The sequence below is a fragment of the Lepidochelys kempii genome, chromosome 4 (genome assembly GCF_965140265.1).
Source record: "Lepidochelys kempii isolate rLepKem1 chromosome 4, rLepKem1.hap2, whole genome shotgun sequence".
In the NCBI taxonomy this organism is placed as follows: Eukaryota; Metazoa; Chordata; order Testudines; family Cheloniidae; genus Lepidochelys; species Lepidochelys kempii.
In genome coordinates, this window is record NC_133259.1 from 51,203,337 (window position 1) to 51,227,365 (window position 24,029).

The 24,029-nt window shown below is 41.5% G+C and overlaps 2 protein-coding genes across 9 annotated transcripts in view; both read right to left on the bottom strand.

The window, feature by feature from the left end:
- CLGN (calmegin) overlaps positions 1-6,209 on the bottom strand; it is an 88,298-nt gene extending 82,089 nt beyond the window's left edge. For 2 of the 3 annotated variants that reach the window (XM_073341182.1, XM_073341180.1), the window contains exon 1: positions 6,110-6,209. The gene's annotated coding sequence lies outside the window, so the exon portion shown is untranslated. Of the gene's footprint in view, positions 1-5,957; positions 6,074-6,109 lie in introns of those variants that run through there. The other variant, XM_073341181.1, reaches the window with a different exon arrangement.
- A 5,633-nt stretch (positions 6,210-11,842) lies between these two features.
- MGAT4D (MGAT4 family member D) overlaps positions 11,843-24,029 on the bottom strand; it is a 117,840-nt gene continuing 105,653 nt past the window's right edge. For 5 of the 6 annotated variants that reach the window (XM_073341191.1, XM_073341190.1, XM_073341192.1 and 2 more), the window contains 5 exons: positions 23,794-23,987; positions 19,455-19,533; positions 19,257-19,338; positions 17,962-18,074; positions 11,843-17,284 (listed from right to left, as the gene is read on the bottom strand). In XM_073341191.1, coding sequence (XP_073197292.1) covers positions 17,264-17,284; positions 17,962-18,074; positions 19,257-19,338; positions 19,455-19,533; positions 23,794-23,987 — 489 coding nt within the window. In that variant the 3' untranslated portion in view covers positions 11,843-17,263. Of the gene's footprint in view, positions 17,285-17,961; positions 18,075-19,256; positions 19,339-19,454; positions 19,534-23,793; positions 23,988-24,029 lie in introns of those variants that run through there. The other variant, XR_012158574.1, reaches the window with a different exon arrangement.

Sequence of the window (24,029 nt, forward strand, 5' to 3'; positions counted from 1 at the left end):
GGTTGGTTGTGTAGATGCATTCATTATAAAAAAAAAAACGCGACCTAACACGGCTAAATTCGACCTAATCTCATAGCGTAGACCAGGCCTGAGTGGTGACACAGTGGTGGAATACAAAGAAACATGGCAACAGAGTTAGTATCTTTGATGGAATGAAGTGAATAGGGGTGATGTAATAAGAAAGAGGCAAAGTTATGCAGGGCCTTGAAGATTAGTGCAAGTAGTTCAAACTTACTGTGAGGGATAAGGAAAGACAGTGGAGATACTCAGAGAAGGGATATTCATTGAATAAAGTTTGAGGGGAAAATATACTTTGTTTCCTACAACAAGCAAGCTCCAATTCTGGACTTCCCAATGATATCAAGCTGAAAATACAGTTGCAAAGACAGACATTAAAATAGAATTAAAATAGCTTTAGCTATCAGGTCACCCCAAATTACAGATGTTCATTAGATACCCATAAAAGAATGTTATACTGCTTGCCAGTTGCCAAGAAAACACTTGAAGTTCTTTTGAGGGGAAAAAGAAAGTTAGTACAGGTGGCAGCTTTGCTTGCAAAGGAAAAAATGATAGGTTCCTTCAAGTAAGCACCAAGAAAGAGAGAGGTTAGCTTTATGGCTTAGCTATCCCTTTCAAAGACTAAGCAAATCATGCTGTGGATTTGACCAAAAAGAAGTTACCTGGGGTGAAATCCTGGTCCCATTGACTTAAACACTAAGGATGAAATCCTGGCCTCATTGATTACTTTGATACTGACCTGCTGTGTGGCATTGGGCAAGTCACTTTACATAGACAAGACAGAGCAGATGAGAGGGGAACTGGGCATAGAAAGGTAAAGACTAAGCAGTTTGCAGCAAAAAGATTGTATCTTACTGTGTAATTTGTACTGTGCCAAGTGCCCTCTGGCTCCAGTCTGGGCTGGGGCCTCTAGGCACTACTGGAATACAAGTTACACAAGACAGATCAGGAAGGTTTTGGAGCAGATTTAAGACAAAAACCCAAGTTAGTGATTTATTCAGGAACACCAATACAACATTGTGTTGAACATGCCAGTATATTACAAGTTATTACAGCAGCACCAGAAGCCCCAGTCAGAATCCAGATCTCCTTCTGCTAAGCACTGTACAGACACATACAAAGATGATCCCTGCCCCATAAAGATTTTTAATCTACACTGTAGCAATTTCCACTATCATTTCAAACCTGGGACAATTATCGTTTTATATATTTCTTAACTCTACTAGCAGATTAGATTTCTTTGGGGATCTATTTTCCCCTAACCTAGTGGGGACCACTTTAAAAAACAGACTACCAATATACAAAAGAATGTACATAGTACCTATTTCTTTCTGATCACCTTTAAAGCCTGCTACTCAATGCAAGAGAGAATCAGAGAGAGAACTCTTTGTCCTGAATACATTTAGATGTACAGGGGTAACAACAACAACAAAAAATGCAGTTTAAACCCTCTGCTGAAAGATCCAATTAACTGAAATGTAGGGTCTCTAATCCCTGACTGGCCCAACACATTTGTAATCGTTAACATTTGTGATGAAGAATTAAGAGTGGGTTTACCCACAGTTAACTTTAGACAGGACAAAATGCATGAGGTGGTCTTTTTCCAAACATTCAAACAAAACAGAGAACACAGTGAAGAGATGGTTATTTGGAAAGTTCCAAAATCATGGTCAGTAAATTTATTGCACATTAAAAGGAACCTGAGTAGGGAGAAGTCTTATTTAAACCACAGCACAGGGAGCAGACATTTCCCCATACTATCTAACCTGCACAATTGAACCCTGACCCAGAGAAGCTTACTTCTAAGGTTAAGAGTATTTTGTTCTCCATGTCTATTCAGTCCTTGGCCTCTGATTGAGGATGCCAACGTTCTTGTGGTTAGGTAACATGATCAAGGACCATCACATTATTTCTCCCAACAGCTATCAAATGCCCTCTTTTTTTTCCCCGATCTCTGTGCAACCTTAATGCATGTGCACAAAGGGGATGGATTATGATACAGTCTTTATTTACACAATCACATTCTAGTTTTTCCACAGAACCCCTGCCTCATTCAGTACACAGAGAATGATTCAGGATTACACAGTCAATGAGGCTGCTGTCAGTAAACCTCCCCCCTCCTCACCCAATCCACCCACCTCATCAGTTGAGGAAGTTGGAAGGTTTGTAGCAAGTGAGGTAGGGGACTGCATGAAGAGAAAGTATGATCTAATGACTGAAGCAGTTGAATACCATCACTGAGAAGTGGATTCTATCCCCGCCTCTACCAAAGAGCTGTTATATGATGAAGGGCAAATTATCTAAACTTGTCACACAATTAGGAGAGGGAAGCAGAGAAGCAGCAGCATTAAGCAACACACTTGTGGGCCCTGGAAGCTGAGAGGCAGAAAGAGAAGAAGAAAGCAGCTGCACACCAGTGAGTCATTCAGCTGGAAGAGAAGAAAACCCTAGAGAGAGGCTATAACACCTAACCACCATGGAGAAACATGGACAGATCCCACAGCTCACATTACTTTCTCATTAAGATACACTCAGCTGAGATAAGCAGTGTTCTGCATACAAAAAGATTGCAAAGAAGAATACTTTGCCATTTTTGAAAGATTCTGTGAGGTGTATAACAGCAGCCATATTGGGCCAGACTAATGGTCTATCTAGCCCAATATCTTGTCTTCCGGTGCCAAATGCTTCAGAGGGAATGAACAGAAAAGGGCAATTAAGTGATCCATCCTCTGTTGTCCAGTCCCAGCTTTTGGCTGTCAGAAGTTTAGGGACAGCCAGAGCATGAGGCTGCATCCCTGTCCATCTTGGCTAATAGCCATTGATGGACCTGTACATCCATAAAGTTCCAGAGAACAAGACAGACCCATTTTTGATTCTCGGGGAAAGCTTTAAATGTATTTAACAAAACGAATTGAACAAGCATTGAAATATGGTGAATTTAAAAAGGTGTATTGCAAAGGTTACAGATTACTCCTGAGGTGCATAGAACAAGATTTACAAGACTTAAAATGAATGAAAAAGAGAGTCAGAATATTATATATAAACTGTGTGATTTGATGAAAACTGGGTCAAAGGGAAGAGGAGGGGAGGGGGGCAGGCGTGGGTGGCATTTTGTTCCTGGGAAGAGAAAGGACCGATGGGAGCCCTGGCAGTCTCCTCCCCAGACTATATCCTCCCTTGGGAATCTCACTGGCAGACCCCATGTACAGAACAGTTCAAGAAGGCGTTTCACATGTGTTTTGACTGAACGCCCAAGAAATAATTGCCCTAAACTGAAATAAGATAAGTCCATACCCCATCCAGCCTAACTTTATGCGCCTGTCCTTAAAACAGGATCCAAAGAGGTAACTGCAGGTCTTCTGATTAGTTTTGTGAGGTCCGACACATTGAAGGTTAACGTGGTTACTTTGGCAACTTTAGCAAAGAAAGCATTTGGTAGAGACACTGGTGCACAGATTTCTCTGGTCAGGGAAAGCACGGTTAAATAGACAGACATGCTCGCTGGGGAGAATAAACAAGTCCTAGCATTGGGGTGATAAAAACTCCCTTTATCTTTAGAGAAAATACAAGCAGAGAGGGATGATCCAGAGGGAACTCAGAAAGTTGGCATGCTGGGTAGTATTCCAACAGCAGTTCTTGTGGGACATTATATTTTGTCTACATCTAAAGTGGTTAATATAGTAACTCACAGCAAGAAGCAATATTGTTCTGTGATCTTAGGAGATAATTGTGCAGAAAAAGCAGCAGCAAAGGGTGGAGGAGATGGCCTCAGCTCAGCAGGAGAAAGCAATGTGCTTTCAGGCGTGGGAGGGGCCGAAGCCAGCTCCAGCATAGCAGAGGAGAGCAACACACCTACAGAGTTAGAGGATGAGGAAGAGGTAACCCCTATAACTGAAGCAGCTTTGCCAGTTGTCAGCTGCTAGGGTTTTGCAGATCAATAGACCCCACACTAAAAAGCATCCATGGGTACATCCTTAAGGGGCAGGGAGGGAAAACAGGGAAAGGTGGGGTTTTTTTTTGGCGTTTGTAAGAGAAAGGATGATTATACAGGGAAGTTCCCACAAGCAAAAGTTAAAAGCCATGGGAAACCTTACAAGCAATTGATTGTGCTAACACAATTGTCCTTTTGCCAGTCACTTGGGGGCACAGGATAAAAATTTTTACTGGCCAGGGATACAGAATTAGAGATATTGCAGATTTAGTGACTTATGTCAGATGAGAAAGAGACCTGCAGGACCCCCAGAAGTTCCAGTACGTCCCTTGCCTGTGATACAAGAGGCATTTTTAGGGTAGCAATGGATATTTGGGGCCCTATGTCACATCCTACATCTGAGGAGACAAAGGAACCAAACACTTCATGCTCCATGCATAGGGTCCTGGTCAAAGGGTCTGGGTCAGCCATGCTAGAGAAAGAACAATTGGTGAGAAAGCTACTTTGAGCTAAGTCTGTAGCTTGTTTAGTTAGGTCTCGGGCATCAAAAAGCATATTTTTGTTTGTAACCCATTCTATCTTCAATCACTTAACCTTTGTTTTAATTTTTACTATAATACAACTCTGTGCTGTGTTTGAATTGAAGTGATCGTTAGCTCCAGTTAAAGTGATAACCTGTGCTTGTGTCTTTTACAGGAGCAATGGACCTTAGTTCCCCGAGTATTCCAGGAGAGGGGTGGACTCTTCATGGCAGACAGTTTTGAGGAAATTCAGGAGTTGGGTTATCCTCCAAGTAGTAACTACGGCTGGTGAAGGCCAGGGTGGGGCTGTTGTGTTGTAGGCAGGCTGCTGGGGTCAGAGCACTGGATCAGGGCTCCACAGCATACAGACATTCAGGGAACCACATGCTTGTCTGTGAGCTGGTGGCATCCGAGCTCTGAGCCACAAGCAGCAAAGTATTTAAGACACCCAGGATTACAGGACAGAAAGTGACAAGCCCTTACTAGGCTGGGTTGAACCCCAAAATATTACAGTGCACCAAGGAAGCCCTCCTGTAATAAGAACAGATTTAGTGCAGCTAACATGTAAGATTAACAATATATTCAACATGGATATCTATGTTTAAAGCTACCCACAAATGAAGGCAAGCATATGTTCAGAATCAAGAAGCTATATCCAGCTCAGGTAACACACCCCACAAATCCAGGGCCTACATTTTGACAAAGACCCATCACAGGGTCCTTAAGGAGGGTGCATTCCAGGGCAGTGCAACCCTCCTCCTCAGCCCCCTCCTGGCCCCAGGGATCTGACTGCAGCACAACTTGGCAGCACATGCTCAAGAGCAGCTAAAACCAGAGTCCCAGAGTGTGATTGAGCCTAACCAACAGAAACCAGCCAGTTAGGTGCAATTAGCCACAACTTCCCCAGTCAGGCAGATAAATAGGGGACCTGCTTATTTTTATACTCGCCTTAGCTATACAACTCCTGCTGTCAGTCCCCCGCCCCCATACGGAGCTAATTGCTGTTGTTCTCTCTGGCTGGTCCCACTAGGTCCCAGAGCAGCTCTAGGGAGAGGCGGGCAGGTGCTGCCGGGAAGGGCAGGAAGCTCTCTGCCCCATCCTTGGGGGCGGGGGGCAGTTTGAACGAAGTCAGATGTCAGCTTGGACGCTGGAGCCACTACACTGAAGAGAGGGGGCATAAGACTGAACGCGCTCCCGGGGAACCCCGTGAAGCGCGCGCCCAGCAGGGAACGCGCAGCGCCTACAGCTGGCGCTTGGAAGCCTCATGCCACTGACATTCTAACGGTAAAATAACGGCCTCACCCGCGTGCCAAGGGGTCACCGGCGGGGCGGGGGGGGGGGTCGGCACGGCAGGAGAACGGCCTCCACTCCCGACTTCCTCCGCGCAGCCCCTGCCTGAGGGCCGCCGCGTTCCTGAGCGCCTGCGGAGCCCGGGCCTCCCGCTAACAGTTGACCAAGGGAGCAGCTGCCCCAGCGCCGTCACTCGCCTGCGGAGCGCGAAGCGAGACCCGGGCAGAGCTCCACTCTGGTCCCGCGCGGTGAAGCTCATAACCCCAAGCCTCTACACAGCGAGCAGGACCGGAGGTAGCCCGCCCAGCGTGGCTCAGAGACGTTTAGCCGCACCCGGGAAGACAGTTACCGGCAAGATAGAAGGTCCCGTCCGCCTCGCTCTCCGGTAAAGCCGGGCGGCGTTTCCCAGCGCATCACGTATATTGAACTGCGCGTGCGCTGTTGCACTCTTGGGGATGCTAGCGCTGAAGAGCAGGTGCTGCCGGGCAGCCGGAGCCAATCCGCGCACGCTCTGAACAGATCAAGCGAATCACAACTCGGAACCATCCCGGCGCAACTCACTGGCTGCGGACTCCCCGCCCGAGCCAATCACGGCTCAGTCCGCGGCGGTCAGAGCCCAGCACGTGCCGGCTAAGCCAATCACAATCAGCCCCCAAGGGACTACTCGCGGCGCCGCGCATCAGTTACTGCTCAGTCTACTCCGCTAGATTCAGTGGCCAGTCCCTGCGTGGGAGCTGGGAAACAGTTACCAGTTTGCTGCCGCCCCGCTTCCTGGCCAGGGCAAGGAACTGGGTCTGCGAGCTCAGTCCCCGGGCTTGGCGCGCTTCACCCAGCACAAAGCGTCAGCACCTGCCATGCTCCCGCGTTAAGGCTGTTCCAATAGCAGGGATTCAACCTCCTGTGCATGGAAAGTACAAGCTGTCCTCCCTCCACTTACAGCGCGTGCACTGGAGAGTGGATTTCTGAAAGGGGACTAGAAAACCCATTCGCCTCTGAGCTACAGAAGAATTACAGGCCGCTGGTTCTTTGAGATCTTTAGCATCTGGCAGTCTTTACAGTCTTACGTTTGGAAGATCAATCCGAACAAACACAGACTCGTCTAACTTTCCATAGAGTTAAAATCAACCGAAATCTTACGGGCAATATTTGAAAGAAGAGGTTGTAATTAAACTAATATTAATGATTGTTGTATCTGATTGATATGATTAGATTACAAATAGGCTAAGGCAGTTTAGTGGGGACATTATGACATCAGAAATAAAGCAACCACCACCATTCTCTACAGCTAATTTTTGTGCAACAACTTTATTGGCTATAATGAGATAAGATCGGTGACATATCTTTTCCTGGACCATATCTGTTGGTGAAAAAGTCAAACTTTTGAGTTAAACAGAGCTCTTCTGGTCTGGGAAAGGTATTCAGTGTCAAAGCTAAATACAAAGTGGAACAGGTAAGGAATGAACATATGTTGCCCAAAATCATTCCAAGGGAAATGGGCATTAACACATGACAAAGGAGGATGAGTGGATTACAGATTGTGGTAATGAGCAGTAAATCCAGCATCTTTATTAAATCCATGATTTTTGGTGTCTAGTAGAGTTCTGAATTTAAGTTCCCAAGCTTGTCTTTTGACGATGTTATGCATGTTTCCTTTAAAAGCAAAGACTGAGGGGTCAGATATGGAGCAATGGTTTTGTGAAGTGTGTTCACTCATAGGTGACATTTTGTTTTTGTCTTACCATTTTTCTGTGTGAGTTCATGAGAGGGCAGAGCAATTGTCTTATTTCATCTACATAGTTGTTACTGGGGCATTTAACACACTGGATGACATAGAGTATACCAGATGTGCTTATAGGCCAGGATTTTGAAAGCTGTGTTGTCAGGGGTTATTGATCATTGTAGCAGTGAAGCAATGTCTGCAGGTTTGCATCAGTTGTTCTGGCTGGGTCTGGTGCTGCTTTGAGTTGGTGTGTGGGGAGGTTCTGATGATGAGGTTGGGGAGCTGTCTGAAGACCAGAAGAGGGGGGTTCAGGAGAAATTCCTTCCAGAATGTGGTTTCCGTCGGCTGTACGTGTTTAATGATTCCTCATAGAGGTTCAAGGAGGGGTGTATAGTCAGAGGGTTTTTTTCCCCTTGTATTGAAGCAGGTTCTCCTGGGGTATTTAGGTGGATGCAATCTACTTTCTGGTGGAGTGTCCTTGTTTGGTAAAGGTGGGTTTTAAGTGTGTTAAGGTGTGTATTCCTGACTTTCTCCTTGAAGTTTATTCTGTGGTACCTGATGGCCTGGTACTTGCAGATAACTGATTTCTTGGTGCGGTTGGGGTGGTTACTGCACCTGTGATGGTAACTGTGATGATCTGGGAGTTTCTTGTATATAGCTGTCATTGCTGAAGCTGATTATGGTGTTCAGGAAGTTGATGCTGGTGAGGGAGTGTTGCAATGACTCATCTGTATGAGAGACACTGGACACGTTTTCCAGAGTTCTCACTGGTAGATTACTTGACCCGCTGTCACTGCTCTTTGAAGATTTCATAGCTATATTCCATCTTGGGCATGTTTATCTATAAAACTTCTAATAAATGTTAAACTAAAGACATTTCCGGACCACGAAGAAAATTAAAATGGAGTTATGGTTGAGAGTATGTTTCAGTAACTTATGGATAAAAATCACTGTTAAAGTGTTGAAATAGTAGCAGTCTTCATAGAACTTGGAGGGAGAAGCAGTTTTCAGGAGGGAAGCTTCAGGCTGTGTGCATATGGTTTGAGTGATAGCTGCAGTTGTAGCAACTCTGTAACAGTTCTTTTAATAAAGAGAGAGTTTAATTTTAGAAACATATTTTTACCCAGCATGCGGTACTTAAAACAGTAATTAACACAAAACCAAGCATTATAAACCTGGGAAAATTCAGAGTTAAGATTACACTTAAAAGACATTCCAAAATATTAAGATAAGAAATCCACAATTATGGAACACAAACAACCTTAATGTTGCCCAGTGGTGATGCCACAAAGGAAGAAAATAGGACAGTGTCTTTAATTTTTTTTTTAACTAATCTGGGTTCACAAATAGTAAAATGCCTTAAATACTGTAGGCTATTGTATAGTGTCACTGTATGGCATAGTTAAGATTGTTTGGGTGCCTTGGTATATACAACTATGAGCTAGTAGTTAAGGGGATGCTCTTGGGGAAGGAGGCAGGTTTATGAAGCAGCTCTAGAAATTCACATAGGTTATTAAGTCCCATTGTATTGAGACATACTTGAGCTGGATGGAAAACAGAAATCCCTTCCTGCAAAAAAATTTACATTTTTGAAAAAAAAAAATTGTCCTGAAATTTTTCCCACAAGGGGATTTCTAGAAAAATTCCATGTCAGGAGAATGGAAGCTGAATGTTTTAGCTTCATAGCTGCATGCTGTGATGATTTGGGGAATCTATCTGTACAATTTATGAATTTTGTGTAGATCAGGAACTCTATGTATTTTATCAGGCTGCAAACTCCATTTTGAATGTGCAGCTTGTTTGTCTTCTCTGTGGTCTCTTTACTGCCACATGGGTCTGAAATTCCTGCATGGGTAGTGGGAAAGGCCTAACAATAGAACATCATTACACTTTGACAAGCAGCCATCATTAAGAGGTCTTCTCCCCACTGCAAACCACTTTTTCAAGTCTAAACTCACCTGACATAGGGGGCTGAAAGTTATTAAAGGGCAGCAGCTGCTTTACTCGGGGGATCACTTTTCTCCAGCTCAAGATGAGAGAAGTAACCCAGCATGTAGGAACCTGATGAGGCAGTGGACCTGCCTGCCTCGTTACGTAAACAGAGATGGGTCTCCCAAGGAAAGGGTGAACTAGTAAGGGCCATATTGTGGTTAGGATGGTGGTAGTTTTCTAAGCGTATGTCTCTACTTGGAGCTAGGGGTGTAATTACCAACTGGCATAGACATACTGGTGCTAGCTCTCACTGAAGTAGCAAGCTAAAAATAGTAGTGTAACCAGGCTAACACAGGTGGCAGCAAGCGGTGGCACTGGCTAGCTATGCTGAGAACGTATGCTAGGGGTTCAGGCAGCTTTGTGTTTGGCACAGCTAGCCCATGCCACTGCTTGCTGCTGCCCAGGCTATCCTGGCTACACTAGTATTTTTAGTGCACTAGCTCCATTAGAGCTAGCATAAGTGTGTCCACACAAGCAGGGAATCACACTCCGAGCTATAAGTGGGGCTCTCTTGTGCTTCATTTGTTAAATAAGAGTTAGAACCCTGTGCAAAGTGTCTGTGCGTGTTATATGCTACACTTACACTGTGCCTCAAGAGAGTTAAAGTGTAACCCCAAATGCTCGGGTCTTTGGTGAGATTCTGGGAGAGGGTGTGTTTAAGCTAGAGGGGAATCTAAGAAGTCAGCACTGGTTCTGGGGTCTGGGCAGAGGACCACAAGGTCATGGCTCTCAGAAAGGAGGGTGCAGAGCCTCTGTCTAATACTGACAGTGTGCCTGTGGACCCCCAGGCTGCAACAGTGCTAGGCTCTGTTCAGACTCTGGAGGCTTAAAACACCTAGGTCCCTTCACAGCAGTCCAGCGAGTGCACATGAAGGGTCGCTCAACCAAATTTGTGACACTCATATGGAAGGTTTTTGTCCGTTTTTCCAGGGAGAAAGTGATATTGACAAGAGCCTCCATGTGGGCATCTGTGGACCTATCATTTGGATTTTCCTGATGGATTTTTTTTTTGGGAGGGGGTAAATTTGAAAAAATCACTTTTGCAAAAAGGGCATTTCCCATCAGAAAAATCATTCTCCTGGAAAATTCCTAACTAGCTCTAATACATACTTACTGAGACTCTCACTTGGCTGGGGTAGGAAAGTCTTTCTTGCAGTCACTAGTTGAGGCAATTCGGCCCAAACCAAAGAAGAAAAGTCTCCCACTACAACTGGGACGTCTATCTCACATTCCTATCATACATTTAAGGAACAACTGAATGAGGGAATCAGTTTCAGCTATTCCAGACCGACTACTGGGCCCAGATCCATAAAAAGAGTGCCATTTACATGCATGTAATCCAAAGCAGGCAGGCTAATAAAAATACATCTGGAGAAAAAATTATTTATTGCAATAAATCAGATGTGTACAGATGTTTACAAAACATAGAAATATCCTGGCAAGACAGTTTATGCAACATAAAAAATAGAGTTAAACATCTACAAAGATTGTGATTTATAAGTAATGGAGAAAGAGGAAGAGTGGATGTGGAAGGTGGAACTCCCATGTGTGGTCTGTACATTAATTCAGATATTTTTAAAGATCTATTTTAATCTAAATAATTACAAGACAGTATTAATTTGTTTGGCCTACATATCTCAATTATATCTGAAGGATTATTCTTGTCTCAGAGGGATCTTTTCTCAGGGTGCATGCCTATTAGTATTAACAGTAGTTATGCACAGGTATCAAGACCACGTGGAGCTTCCCTTACTTATGCAACTGGTCACATAATGAAGGACAGTAGAATTTTTCCTGCAGAGCATAGAACCTTAAGATATCAATAAATAATTCAACAAAGAAATTAATAAAACCAGATGGATAATTCCTTTTAGACCTAACCAGATTTTAGGATTTTCCTTTAAAAGTCCATGGGGAAAATAAAAAAACTCTAAAACCGGACTGCTAAAACATAGGCACTAGAGGTCAGTCACTTTCTCACTGCACTTAAATGAAAATCAAATAGGTTGAACAAGCATCATTAGTATGTATTTGTCTGAAGTTTTTTCCATATCTTTTAAACTAATTATTAATGTGTGTAATGAGTCTGAGGTAGCCTGTATTTTGGAGAATTTTTTTTTTAAAACCCCATTAAGGCAACATAGTCCTTGTACTAAAATAGTATTTCTTACTGAAAGAGCTCAGTGCCCTGCTTTGGAATCTGACATTTTGCCGTTTTATGTTTTATTTTTGTAACTGGCATTTACAATCCTTCCTTCATGCTTTGTGTTTACAATATTTGTTTGTATAATACACATGTATAATACAAAGAATACTTTTTTTCTCTATGAGGTCTCATATGAGCTAATGTTCCTTATCCTCTTTTTCCACTTCTTTCAAGTATCAGCCAGCTCTGTTGCAATTCCCTGGCACTTACTGACAAATGTGTAGGTGGGACCATTGCCAGTTCTTTATGAGCCCACCAGGGGATTCTACAACAGCCATGTCACTGTCCCCAGACATTTCTTATGTAAGTTCTCTTGGTTCAGTGATCTGGTTTGCAGTGCAACTCTCAGGTTTGAGTCACAGTTTGAAGGGTCAGCATGAATGTACTGCCCGTTCAATAGCCTCTTCTTTTGAGCTAAACTCGTATATGGAGGGGCAAAACTATGGAGTTAATTCCCTGGAGTTGTAGGTTTGTAGCTTCCACTGTTAGCTTTAATGTAAAATAAATAATGTAAAGATGTTCAATATCTTCATAAATGATCTGGAGGATGGTGTGGATTGCACTCTCAGCAAATTTGCGGATGATACTAAACTGGGAGGAGTGGTAGATACGCTGGAGGGCAGGGATAGAATACAGAGGGACCTAGACAAATTGGAGGATTGGGCCAAAAGAAATCTGATGAGGTTCAATAAGGATAAGTGCAGGGTCCTGCACTTAGGACGGAAGAACCCAATGCACCGCTACAGACTAGGGACCGAATGGCTAGGCAGCAGTTCTGCGGAAAAGGACCTAGGGGTGACAGTGGACGAGAAGCTGGATATGAGTCAGCAGTGTGCCCTTGTTGCCAAGAAGGCCAATGGCATTTTGGGATGTATAAGTAGGGGCATAGCGAGCAGATCGAGGGACGTGATCGTTCTCCTCTATTCGGCATTGGTGAGCCTCATCTGGAGTACTGTGTCCAGTTTTGGGCCCCACACTATAAGAAGGATGTGGATAAATTGGAGAGAGTCCAGCGAAGGGCAATAAAAATGATTAGGGGTCTGGAACACATGACTTATGAGGAGAGGCTGAGGGAACTGGGATTGTTTAGTCTGCAGAAGAGAAGAATGAGGGGGGATTTGATAGCTGCTTTCAACTACCTGAGAGGTGGTTCCAGAGAGGATGGTTCTAGACTATTCTCAGTGGTAGAAGAGGAGAGGACAAGGAGTAATGGTCTCAAGTTACAGTGGGGGAGGTTTAGGTTGGATATTAGGAAAAACTTTTTCACTAGGAGGGTGGTGAAACACTGGAATGCGTTACCTAGGGAGGTGGTAGAATCTCCTTCCTTAGAAGTTTTTAAGGTCAGGCTTGACAAAGCCCTGGCTGGGATGATTTAATTGGGGATTGGTCCTGCTTTGAGCAGGGGGTTGGACTAGATGACCTCCTGAGGTCCCTTCCAACCCTGATATTCTATGATTCTATGATTCTAAGCTACAGTAGGAAATTTTGATTACTGAGCCAGATTTCTGTTCTCATTTACACTGGTTTAAATCCAGAGTTGCTATTTATTTCAATGAAGTTACCCTGGACTTACACCACTGTAATGAAGAGCAGAATCAGGCCTGCTGACACCAAACTTTAACACTAACCTGCTAAAATTCTGTGATTTGTATCTCCTGCAGCTCACAACACAGCCTCAAGTTTACTGTTACTGTGAAAACAACCTTTTAGGTATCAGAAAATTTAGAGTATGAAACTCGGTTCTCAATTACCCTTAATGAAAATCCAGAGTAACTCCAATGATCCAGTTAGTTTGGCTTTACACCAGGGTGATTAGGGCTCTGATTCTGCAATAAGTTTTGTACAGACAGACCTCTCTGGCCACACACAGCTCACTGCGGGAGGGGTTTGAAACAAAGTTTGGCCCACAATAGTCACTATTTATAAGCAATACTTACACTACTTTAATATTTATAATGTGCCTATACTCCTCAAAGTGAATGGTTAAGGCTCCCAGATATCACAATGATGGGGGAACATATAAGAACATAAGTAAGCAGATTAGACTAGATAGAAGGTTGACTGCATGGAAGGAAAAATTTCTACAGCAGTGCAGCTAGTTAACCCTGAAGAATTCAGGTTGATCAAAGCATTGTGAACTTTCTGACATTTTACTTCAAAGTTTAAGGGCAGTTTATTTGAAGGGAAAAAAAAGAGGGTTCTTTTAAGTAGCAAAAGAGTTATACTAGCTTAAACTACAAGGCACTATCATTCTAGGTCTATTTTCAGTAGTTTACAGCTTACCTAAATATTTTCTTAGACCATGCCACTCCCCGCACCAAGTTCAGGGGGGCATTTAACGTGGCAACAGAGTGTTTAGCACCTTGCAGGAGGCACTCAGCACCTTGTTGGATCAGGCACTTAATTGACAAAAGGTTCTGGGAGGCCATGCTTCTCCCACTTTATCAGTTCTTCCCTTTATTTCAATGGGAGGAGGAGCAGACCGCAATATAACAATGTGATTCACACGATAGAAACTGCAGTCAATTAAAAACTCAGGTTTAGCATTGCAGGATTCTGACAGAAAACCTGAAGATGTACATAACGATCCTGGGACCCAGTGTCATTTTAACAGAGAATACTGTCCCAAAAACTGCAGTGCACTTTAGAACTAAACACCCATTTTTTCATGGTCTGTGTGTATAAAAACATCCTCACTGCATTTTCCACTTTAATTATGCATCCGATGAAGTGAGCTGTAGCTCACGAAAGCTTATGCTCAAATAAATTGGTTAGTCTTTAAGGTGCCACAAGTACTCCTTTTCTTTTTGCAAAGACAAACTAACACGGCTGCTACTCTGAAACCTGTCAGAAAATAAGCTTGGTTTAAACATTTTCACATTGACTGGGGTTTCTAAAGGTCAGTGAACAGAAAAATGAAAAGTTTGGGCCTCAATCACATGCTTGTGTCTTTCTGGAATGCAGGTACCCCATATGGAAGTGTGTGTTTTCCTTGGAGATGCTACAGTGTTTCAGGTGAAGAAGGGTGTGAATTCTGTGCAGCTTGAACTTCTGTAACACTGAGTGAACTATCCTAGTTCCATTACCTTTGAGGCCTTCTGAAGGCTGCAACATTTGGCTCATTAAATGTTTTTAATGAGAATGGTAGTATGCTGTACCATACTGTATTTTGTACAGTATATACCTACATCTTCATTGCCTAAACAGAAGATTTTTTTAACCTATATTAATCTCACTTCTTTTAATCATACTTCACTTATTAGACACAGATGAGTTCCCCTCACAGTTTCCTCTGCATCTTCCCACTAAGCAGAGTGGTTTGTTGCACCATAGAATGGGGAGCAGGTGTAGTCTGCAGACTCTGCAGATCACAAGGCTCCACAGTGAGGGCCCAGTCTTGCAAACATGCATGTAAATCCCTGATTATATATGCAACTAAAATTTCTCATGTGTGTCCATATTTGCAAGATTGGAACCTCACTGGAAATTTCCTAAAAAGGGATGAGGAAGAGGCAGACGTATGGACCCACCCCATCTTATATTACTGCCTGGGTGCGCCAGGTGATCAAGCAGCAATGTCCTAAGGAATAGCATAGCAAGAGCACATACTCCTTGCAAGCTGGGAACAATCCTTCCCCCTTAGGTATACAGTTCTGTACTGCTCCCTGCTTAGGGTTAAATGACACAAATGTAAATCTCAGAATGTTATTTACTTAATAGCATACATTATCAACAATACTCTACTATTAAAACAAGATTTTTTTTAAAAAGACCATGAACTGCTGATCTGTTTCAAACAATGTAAAGAAAGTGGATTTTAAATGAAATTATCTTGCTCTAAATGTATTATTATTTTTGTTTAGAAACATGTGGGCCCACAGTGATGTCAGTGGAGTTACACTGCTGCAAAACTGGTGTAAAGTAGTTATTTTTTGGTAGTATGTGCAATGACTGTGTGAGAGACACACAGTATGCACACTTCGTGCTAAAGAGGTATGTGTATGAAGTCTGACACTAACACCAGACCTGACTGTGTATTATGGATTCCTTATTATATTCATTTTAAATGGAGCTTCTCCTGTTTATATTTTTAATTTAAAATTTATACTAAGTTGTGCCTCTTTGTGACTAGGATTTAAGTACCAGCACATACAATTCAGGAAATAATTTATTATTTACAATTAATTCAGTGTACAATTTTACAGTGTAGTATATATTTCACTGAAGAAAAACTGTTTAAGATTATTATTATTTAAATGATAACTTAAAGGGGCTTTCTATTTAATAGGTACTAAACATACCCCATCCTAAAAGGGCTTCAAGGCTGAAATATTCTGGTTAAACTTGGATTTAAACTTGGAGAGTGGTCAGTTTGGATGAGCTATTGCCAGCAGGAGAGTGAGTTTGTGTGTGTGTGTTCCCCTGGGGGGGGGGGGTGAGAGCCTGGATTTGTGCTGGAAATGGCCCACCTTGATTACCATGCACGTTGTAGGAAGAGTGGTCGCTTTGGATAAGCTATTACCAGCAGGAGAGTGAGTTTGTGTGTGTGGTTTTTGGAGGGGGGTGAGGGGGTGAGAGAACCTGGATTTGTGCAGGAAATGGCCCACCTTGATTATCATACATATTGTGAAGAGAGTGGTCACTTTGGATTACCAGCAGGAGAGTGAGTTTGGGGGGGGAGGGTGAGAAAACCTGGATTTGTGCTGGAAATGGCCCAACTTGATGATCACTTTAGATAAGCTATTACCAGCAGGAGAGTGGGGTGGGAGGAGGTATTGTTTCATGGTCTCTGTGTATATATAATGTCTTCTGCAGTTTCCACAGTATGCATCCGATGAAGTGAGCTGTAGCTCACGAAAGCTCATGCTCAAATAAATTGGTTAGTCTCTAAGGTGCCCCAAGTACTCCTTTTCTTTTTGCGAAGACAGACTAACACGGCTGTTACTCTGAAACCTAGTTAACAGAAAGCACCCTCAAATCATCATAAAACTTCAGTGTGCTCTCCATATTGATAAACTGTCCCTAGTCAGGATGGATTATCCTATATTATATTGTATTATAGCAAAATATTGATTGTTTTCCCACTCTGTTCCACTTCTCCTCCAAAATGCTCTGTCAATATATTTCAAAGGAATTTTAAAAGTGTTGTTTTTTTTTCTCCCGAATGTCCCTATTTCTGGTGGGACTGAATTTGGAATAAGGACTTTAATGTTATGTTCCCTGTGGGAGGTCTTATAACATCTTGTCTTTGACAATGACTATTTTGTTTTAATTTTACAGTAGTGTAGTGCTCACTCCCTGTGATATGTCTATGTATTCAAATTAATAAAGCATTTATGTTTCTAAAAGGTCTACCAGGAACATTTTATATATTTGTTTTTTAAATATTCAAGCCCTTCAAAGAAAATTTGAGGTCCCTCTGCCCACTTTTTAATACACAGTATTAAGTGGTAGTAGTAATAGTACACAAGGGTTTATTTTTTTTCCCAGCAGACCATTTGTTGCTACCACTAGGTGGCCTGGTTTTCAAAGCAAGCCTTAAGAAAAGACACATCAAAAATGTGATTTTCTGCAGTTTTGTATTTTCAGGAAGTCTTGATCAATATCTGGAAAAAAAAGGAGGAGGAGGGAATAAAATATATAATAAATTTACAAAAATCATATCAAATGTTAGAATAAAATTTATTTATTTTCCCCTTTCGGATACAGTGATGGATTTCCTCCACATTTTTTCAGTGAAATCCTTTGAGATTTCCACCCCCCACCCAATGAGATGTGGCTATTGAGTCTATAAACAGTCAGACACAAGCAGTTTTAAAATTACACTATTGTCTGAAGATGTTTGCCTACTCTTGCTACAAATAACACCTGAGATTGCTACTACTGGAAGAGAAGCTAGAAAAGAATAAAAGTAAACAAACTAGTCATGGAGAAAATTGTGTCCATCATGGTTCAAATGTTACTAGCCTTACTTATTCCAACTAGTATTTACAGATAGGCTTCTTTTCATTGAAGTAAAGATGATTACTTGGGTAAGTGATACTCAACATAGGCAAGGTTGGAGAATCGGTCCCTTTGTCCACTTCAGTACTTCTTGTGCAGTTTCATTTTTTCCCTGTATTGTTATTTTCCCCTGTCTGCATAGGGCTTTCACAATTTTTTTTTCAAAAATTAGGAAAAGGGGATTGTAAAGCCATAAATATTGGCAGGTGGACTCGGGCAGGAACGGGAGCTGAAACTGCTTTTAACAATAGACCTATTAATATGCTTCCCATATGCTTACCTCACTCAGTAATGCCCACACAGGAGAATCAGAATGGATAGATAAACGAATAGCCTGTATTTTTCCTACTGATGGACTGATGATGCCTTCTGCTATTCCATTATCAAATGTACCTATGTATAAACAAAACCAGTCAGCACTAATATGAGCTATAATGAAATGTATTTTTCTAGTGGACTTAGCGCAGACAGTTTTAATGTCAATAATAAATGTTACCTAAAGCCCAGATTCACAAAAGTTAGGCACCTAAGCCTGAGATTTAGACACCAAGTCCCATTTTTAGGGGCCACTGTTAGCCTCAAAACCTGCACTTAGCTTCTGCCTAATCCTGTAGGTGCCTAAACTCACCCTGAACCTAAATTTTTGCAGTAATTGTTCCCTAGGTGACTATGTTTCTGCCTCTGGGCATGAGCACTGTTGCCTCTAAGTGCCTGCACACCAATCTCCTGCTAAGCCCCAGAGAGATCCTCAGACCAGGGGAAGGTAGGTGGGTGGACACCTATCTTGCCTGCAGGGCCCAATCCATATGTGTGCTCAAAGCCCACTTAATTCCACACACAGAGTCCAGAGGAGGAAGACCTCCCTTCTCATTTTTAGCCCGGTGGTTAGGGTACTCACCTGGGAGGTGGCAGATCCCTGTTCACATCCTTTCTTCTCATCAGGCTGAGGAGGGACTTGAATCAGGGAATCTCACACATCCCAGTACCCTTACCATTGGGATAAAGATTACAAGGATCATCCTCCCTCTCATGGCTGTTTTGTGTGAAGTTTGGCAGCCTCTGAACATTATTGAAATCATTCTTTTGGTGTTCTATGAGTTTGTGATGTTGACAGTACATCAGCATATTACTAATAGAAAATACTGTTTAATAGATTTGTATCATGTTAAGATGTAGAAGATCTCTTTAAAAATAGCATATTCTGATGAAACATTCACTTTTGTTGCTGGCTGAACCACCAGTTAATGATGTCAAAATCAATTAGCTCAAGCTGCAAAACTCAAGTCACAGTCAGTTATCCTACTGAAGAGCTTGAAATGATTGGGCTTTTTCTTTATCTTAAAACCTTCACTATCCCCTTTACTAAAGTCTGTTTTCATTACTCTGCCATATTGAATTCTAAGTAACCAAACCACATACTGCAACCTGCAGAAGTTCAAAATGTATTCTTTGATTACTTTGAGATACTGAGTTTCTTATAGAACTAAAAGAGCTTTCAAGTGTATAGGTTTTTTTTAATAGTATGTACACACAAGCAAATTGTTTTAGTCTTTGAAATGATAATAAGTAGTTTACCTATCTTTAAATATCCATCTTTGGTTGTTTGGTCGTTAACTTTGCCTCCATTGCCTACTGCATCGTTTAATAATTCTGTTTCCTGTAACAAAACAAAAGAGTAAAAGTCCCAACCAGGTTTTATAAAATATATTTTTTCCAAACTTCATTCATAAAATGAGTAGTATTGTGTATTGCATTGGGAAATGAGACACTTACAGCAGCAGGCCAAACTTCTACAGTAGTGTTAAACAGTTTATCACCAGGGTGTTCCATGTTTCCACTTCTAAAGAGGTACCTGCCAATGAGAACTAGATGATTTCTGTATATTTTTGTATTGTAGAAAATTCTAGGTGAATAGTTCTCAAGAATCATTTCTGAAGTAAAACTTTAGATACATGTTCTCTATTGCAAATAGCACATCAGTGAAGCCAGAGACAGATGTTAGCATTTGCAGCCAGTTGGCCAAACTGTACTAAAACCTTTACATTTCAAACAATATCTCCCCAAAAGACAACCTGTTCTGGAAACAGTGATAGGGGAAAGCAACAACCATGCTGAATTGTCACTAACCTTTCTCCCTTTCAGTGCTCAAATCCCAATCAACCTAACCCATTCCAAGCTTCACCAGTCCTTACACACAGACCCCAGTGATCCCATATCATTCCAAAGCCTACCTGAGGCCTGCAGCACCCATGCAGGCAGCTGCATAAGGATCATACCCAAGTCTTGCTACAAGAATGTGGACCTCCTTGTGAATCCAGCATTCTTAGGTACAGAAAGTGGGCTGTCTCCTAATTCTTGTGAAACTTCCTTGATGACAGGGTGTCCAACTAGCACCTCTTATTGTGGGACCTATGTGCCAATGGCAGCCCTCAATTATTCATGGAGGTCTACTGATAAATTCAAGTGTTTCTAAGAAGCTCCAATATTGGCCAATGAGTGACAGTATTGCCAACTTCAAGCATTCAAAAATCATGAGTTAGGCCCCAAAAATACTCATGAGATTTTAAAAAATATTTTTTGGATTCTTTTCATTTGCCTTCAGGCCTTGGAGCCTCTTTAGATTTCATGCTTATAATCCTTTCTTTGCAACCATTCAGGCTCATATACGTTTTTTTTTTTAAATGAAACCTGAGATTCTCACTTTCACATGAATCCAGGAGCTGACGCACTAAGAAAAACTCCAAATATAAGGTTCACAATAAAAATCTCAACATTTAGCAGCACTAGAGTAGTGGGGCAATGTTGTGTAGAAGCCACCTTCTTCCTTTTTAGACCCCACATTGGGAAAATGGAAGATATGGACTATTTAAGTTTATTAACATGTAAGCTATTGAATTATGAACATTGTGAGTCACAGCAGTTTCTATTTATGCTGCAATATATAATATTGTTATGATGGGGTCACCTGCTGGGGATATTACACATGATCTTGTAAATTCTTTTTCTGAGTGTGTAAGCAGTGTAAAATCTTTGAATAAATGTTTGGATTGTTGTAGTGTTTTGTGATGCTGCAAAGCAGTTTCCTCCCTGCCATATTCTCTCTAACCTGAGTCTATTCTTGAGGCAGAGGTACTCCCTAGGAGTCGGGCATTGGTGTTTTGGTGAAGATCCCTGAAAGATGAGATGGGCAAACAGTATTCAGGCTGCCTTCAAGTATGGTATATATAGTGCAAAATACCAAAGCTGCACTAAGAAAATATCCAGATCTGTCACCCATGTTACCGATTTCTCATCCAGTAAGGAACTGACCCACAAGACACCAAAGGGGCAACAGTATTTTTTCATTACATTAATGTGTTGTAAAATACATTTTACAAATTTAGTGGTATAAATGATTTCATGTACATTATTTGTGATGGAGAATGCATTTCACAATGTATTTTTGCAGACTGTGTCTTTCTGGGAAGTCAAGAGAGAAAACATTTATTTGTCAGACGACAGGATGGACATATGCAAAATAATTAATAATATATAGAACGAAAATTAGGAACTTCCATTTACCCCTTCTGATAATACACGAACAAGAGAATATTTAAATATGTTGTCTTTCAATTTAGTTAAGCATGATAGAATAATTTTTCACGTAACACACAGTCAACCAATGGAGCTCACTGTCAAAAGATATCAAGACCAAGAACTTACTAGGATTAGAAAAATTTAACATGTCTATGGATAATGAGAACATCCACAATTACATTAGACAAATTAAAAAGTTTAGGTGTATAAATCCTCTTGTTTTAGGACATAAGCCAACTACTAATTTAAGGGGCTAGGAAAAATTTCTCTCTGTAAATAGGTTATTCCATAGTTGTTTGCTATGGGTTTTCTTGCACTTTCCTCTAAAGATGTATCTGGAAGTGGCCACACTCAGGAACAGCATATTGGATTAGAGGGACTGCTGGTCTGATCTGCTATGACAATTCCTGTTTCATCATTGAAAGGGCAGGACTGCAGCTCTGCTAATTAAGCATTTCAACAAGGATCTAATTTATGTGGGGACCCACTCTTAGGGCATGTCTCTAGGATCTCCTGAATCTTTGGAAGTTCATTTCCTAATATCTGCAGAGGAAGAACTTCCCACCTGCACATGGGAGACACGCAGAACAGGAGCACCTGTCCTGGCCCTACCGCAGAGTTTGAAAAATCCCTTGCCCACTGCTCTGTTCTCCAACCAACACCACCCCAGACCAATTAAAAAATGGCGCAAGCTGCCAAAGGTGACTAGTAGGATGGTATAAGTTAAAAGAAGTCCTTGTCCAATTTTAGTTCATATTCACACCACTGCAAGCATTCCTAACATGGCAACACAGGAAAGCCCCGCCAATGCACCCCAGTGGTGGGAGAAACTATGCTCTTAGACCAAACTGCATTTCACCACTAAAACTCTGTCTTAAAAGTTATAAAATTTGTATTTTAAGAAATTTAAATATGTGGTATATATTGGAAATTCATAACCATATATTATTTTAAAATAGGAGTATATAGCATAAAATATATTAGAAATGTTTACAAGCCAGACAAAATACAAGAAGCTTGATTCTGATCTCACAATAATGTTATGTTGTTGCAGCTACATTTAATTCAATGATTTACACCACTGAAAATTCAGAAGCAGACACAAGGTCCTTGCCCAGGCTCTCACCTCCCTCCTCTAAGTCCTTCCCTAAAACATTTCTTCCTTAAGGCATATGAACTCTAGCCTTCCTCACAAAGAAGTATAAACTAAATCATAGAAGGAAAGCAACAAAGCAACAAAAATTAACACAAAAACTTTAGAACTGCCAAGATGTGTTGTAGTAGTAGGATTTTATATTTGTATTTTGTATAATTTAGAATAAAAGATAAAGAATAATCATGTAGCATGCATTAAATATATTGATGTATGATTTGACCATATCCTGCCAGCCACCCTTTCTGAAAGCAGAAAGGAATGGCCTAATGGACCATTGGTAAAGATGCATTAGCAAGAATCTTGTGTCTGAAGCTGATTTCAAGGCAGTAACAGACCTTTAGGGTCACCACTTTGTTGTAGGTTTAGCATTTTGAAATAAGTAAAAGAATGCAATGATTGTTTTCTCCTGCATTGCAGTTTGATGTTCCTGTTCAAATGCTTTGCATAAATCAATCCTCTTTTGTGTGTGAATGAGGAATGTGTGTGTTAAAAGACAAGTGTGAAGGCCATCACCGGACCAGATGTTCTAGGGAGGAATCGAGGACGGATATAAAGGCACCAGGAGATTGCAACATGCCCCTATTGAGATGTCATAGGAGGGCAAATTGACGACTCTAAAAGATGTGGCAGGCACCCATCAATGGGGACAAAATAACTGATCAAAACCAGCATGGGGTAACTCCCTAAAAGGCTAATAAAAAATAAGAACAATCTAAAAAAACAAGCATTCATCAAACAGCAATTGATTACAGCATGACAGTGCAAAACTCATTGGTCCCAATGAAGGAAGATCACTATGTAAACGGGGTTCTTTGCCATGAAACTTTGGATTCGTCCTGACAAGACTTCCCCGGAGCATCGTGTCGTGACTGACAAAACCCAGCTCCTCTCTACCTGGCATCAACCTAGCTGGCCAATAGATTGATCCAGACTCTGGACTGGTAACTATAACATCGACTGGCAGGAGGGAGGGAGGGAGAGAGAGAGTGTGTGTGTGTGTGTGATTAAATGGATATGCTAATTGTTGTATCGCCAATAAACACGGCGTATTGCCTTTTCCCCTGAAAAAAATCCCATGTGCTTCTTATAAGCATAATAGTGTCACCACACAATCAGTTGTTTTTCACTGTTTTCACTATAGGGTTTACACTTATTTTTGTTTCTTTGTTAACTATTTAATTTTCATTCCTGTGAGAAGTCTAGAATTCATAAGCTTTTAAGGAAGAAGTGTATTTCAGGGAAAGTGTTAAAAAAGAGGAAAGGGGCATAGCAGACTTATTTAAGTTGGCAGTTTGTGAATACTCGAGCAATAGAGAATTGGTAATCTTGACAGGATTCAAAACTGGGTATAAGTATCCTACCATATCATTTAGTACTTACCCTTCTGCTTTCAATGGCTGTAAAAAAGTGAATAAGATATAATCTCCAGCCACTGGAGAAAAAGCCCAAAAACAGTCCATTCCTTCATAAGCCTTTTCCAAAGTATAATGCTGGAATATTCTTAGGCTGGTAGTCACTTTTGCAAGGGGGTTAACATGTGCTTTATGTAGCATGTTTTTGCCAAAATCTTTATCCTGGTAGACACAAAGAGAAACAATATCACATATAAAGACTCA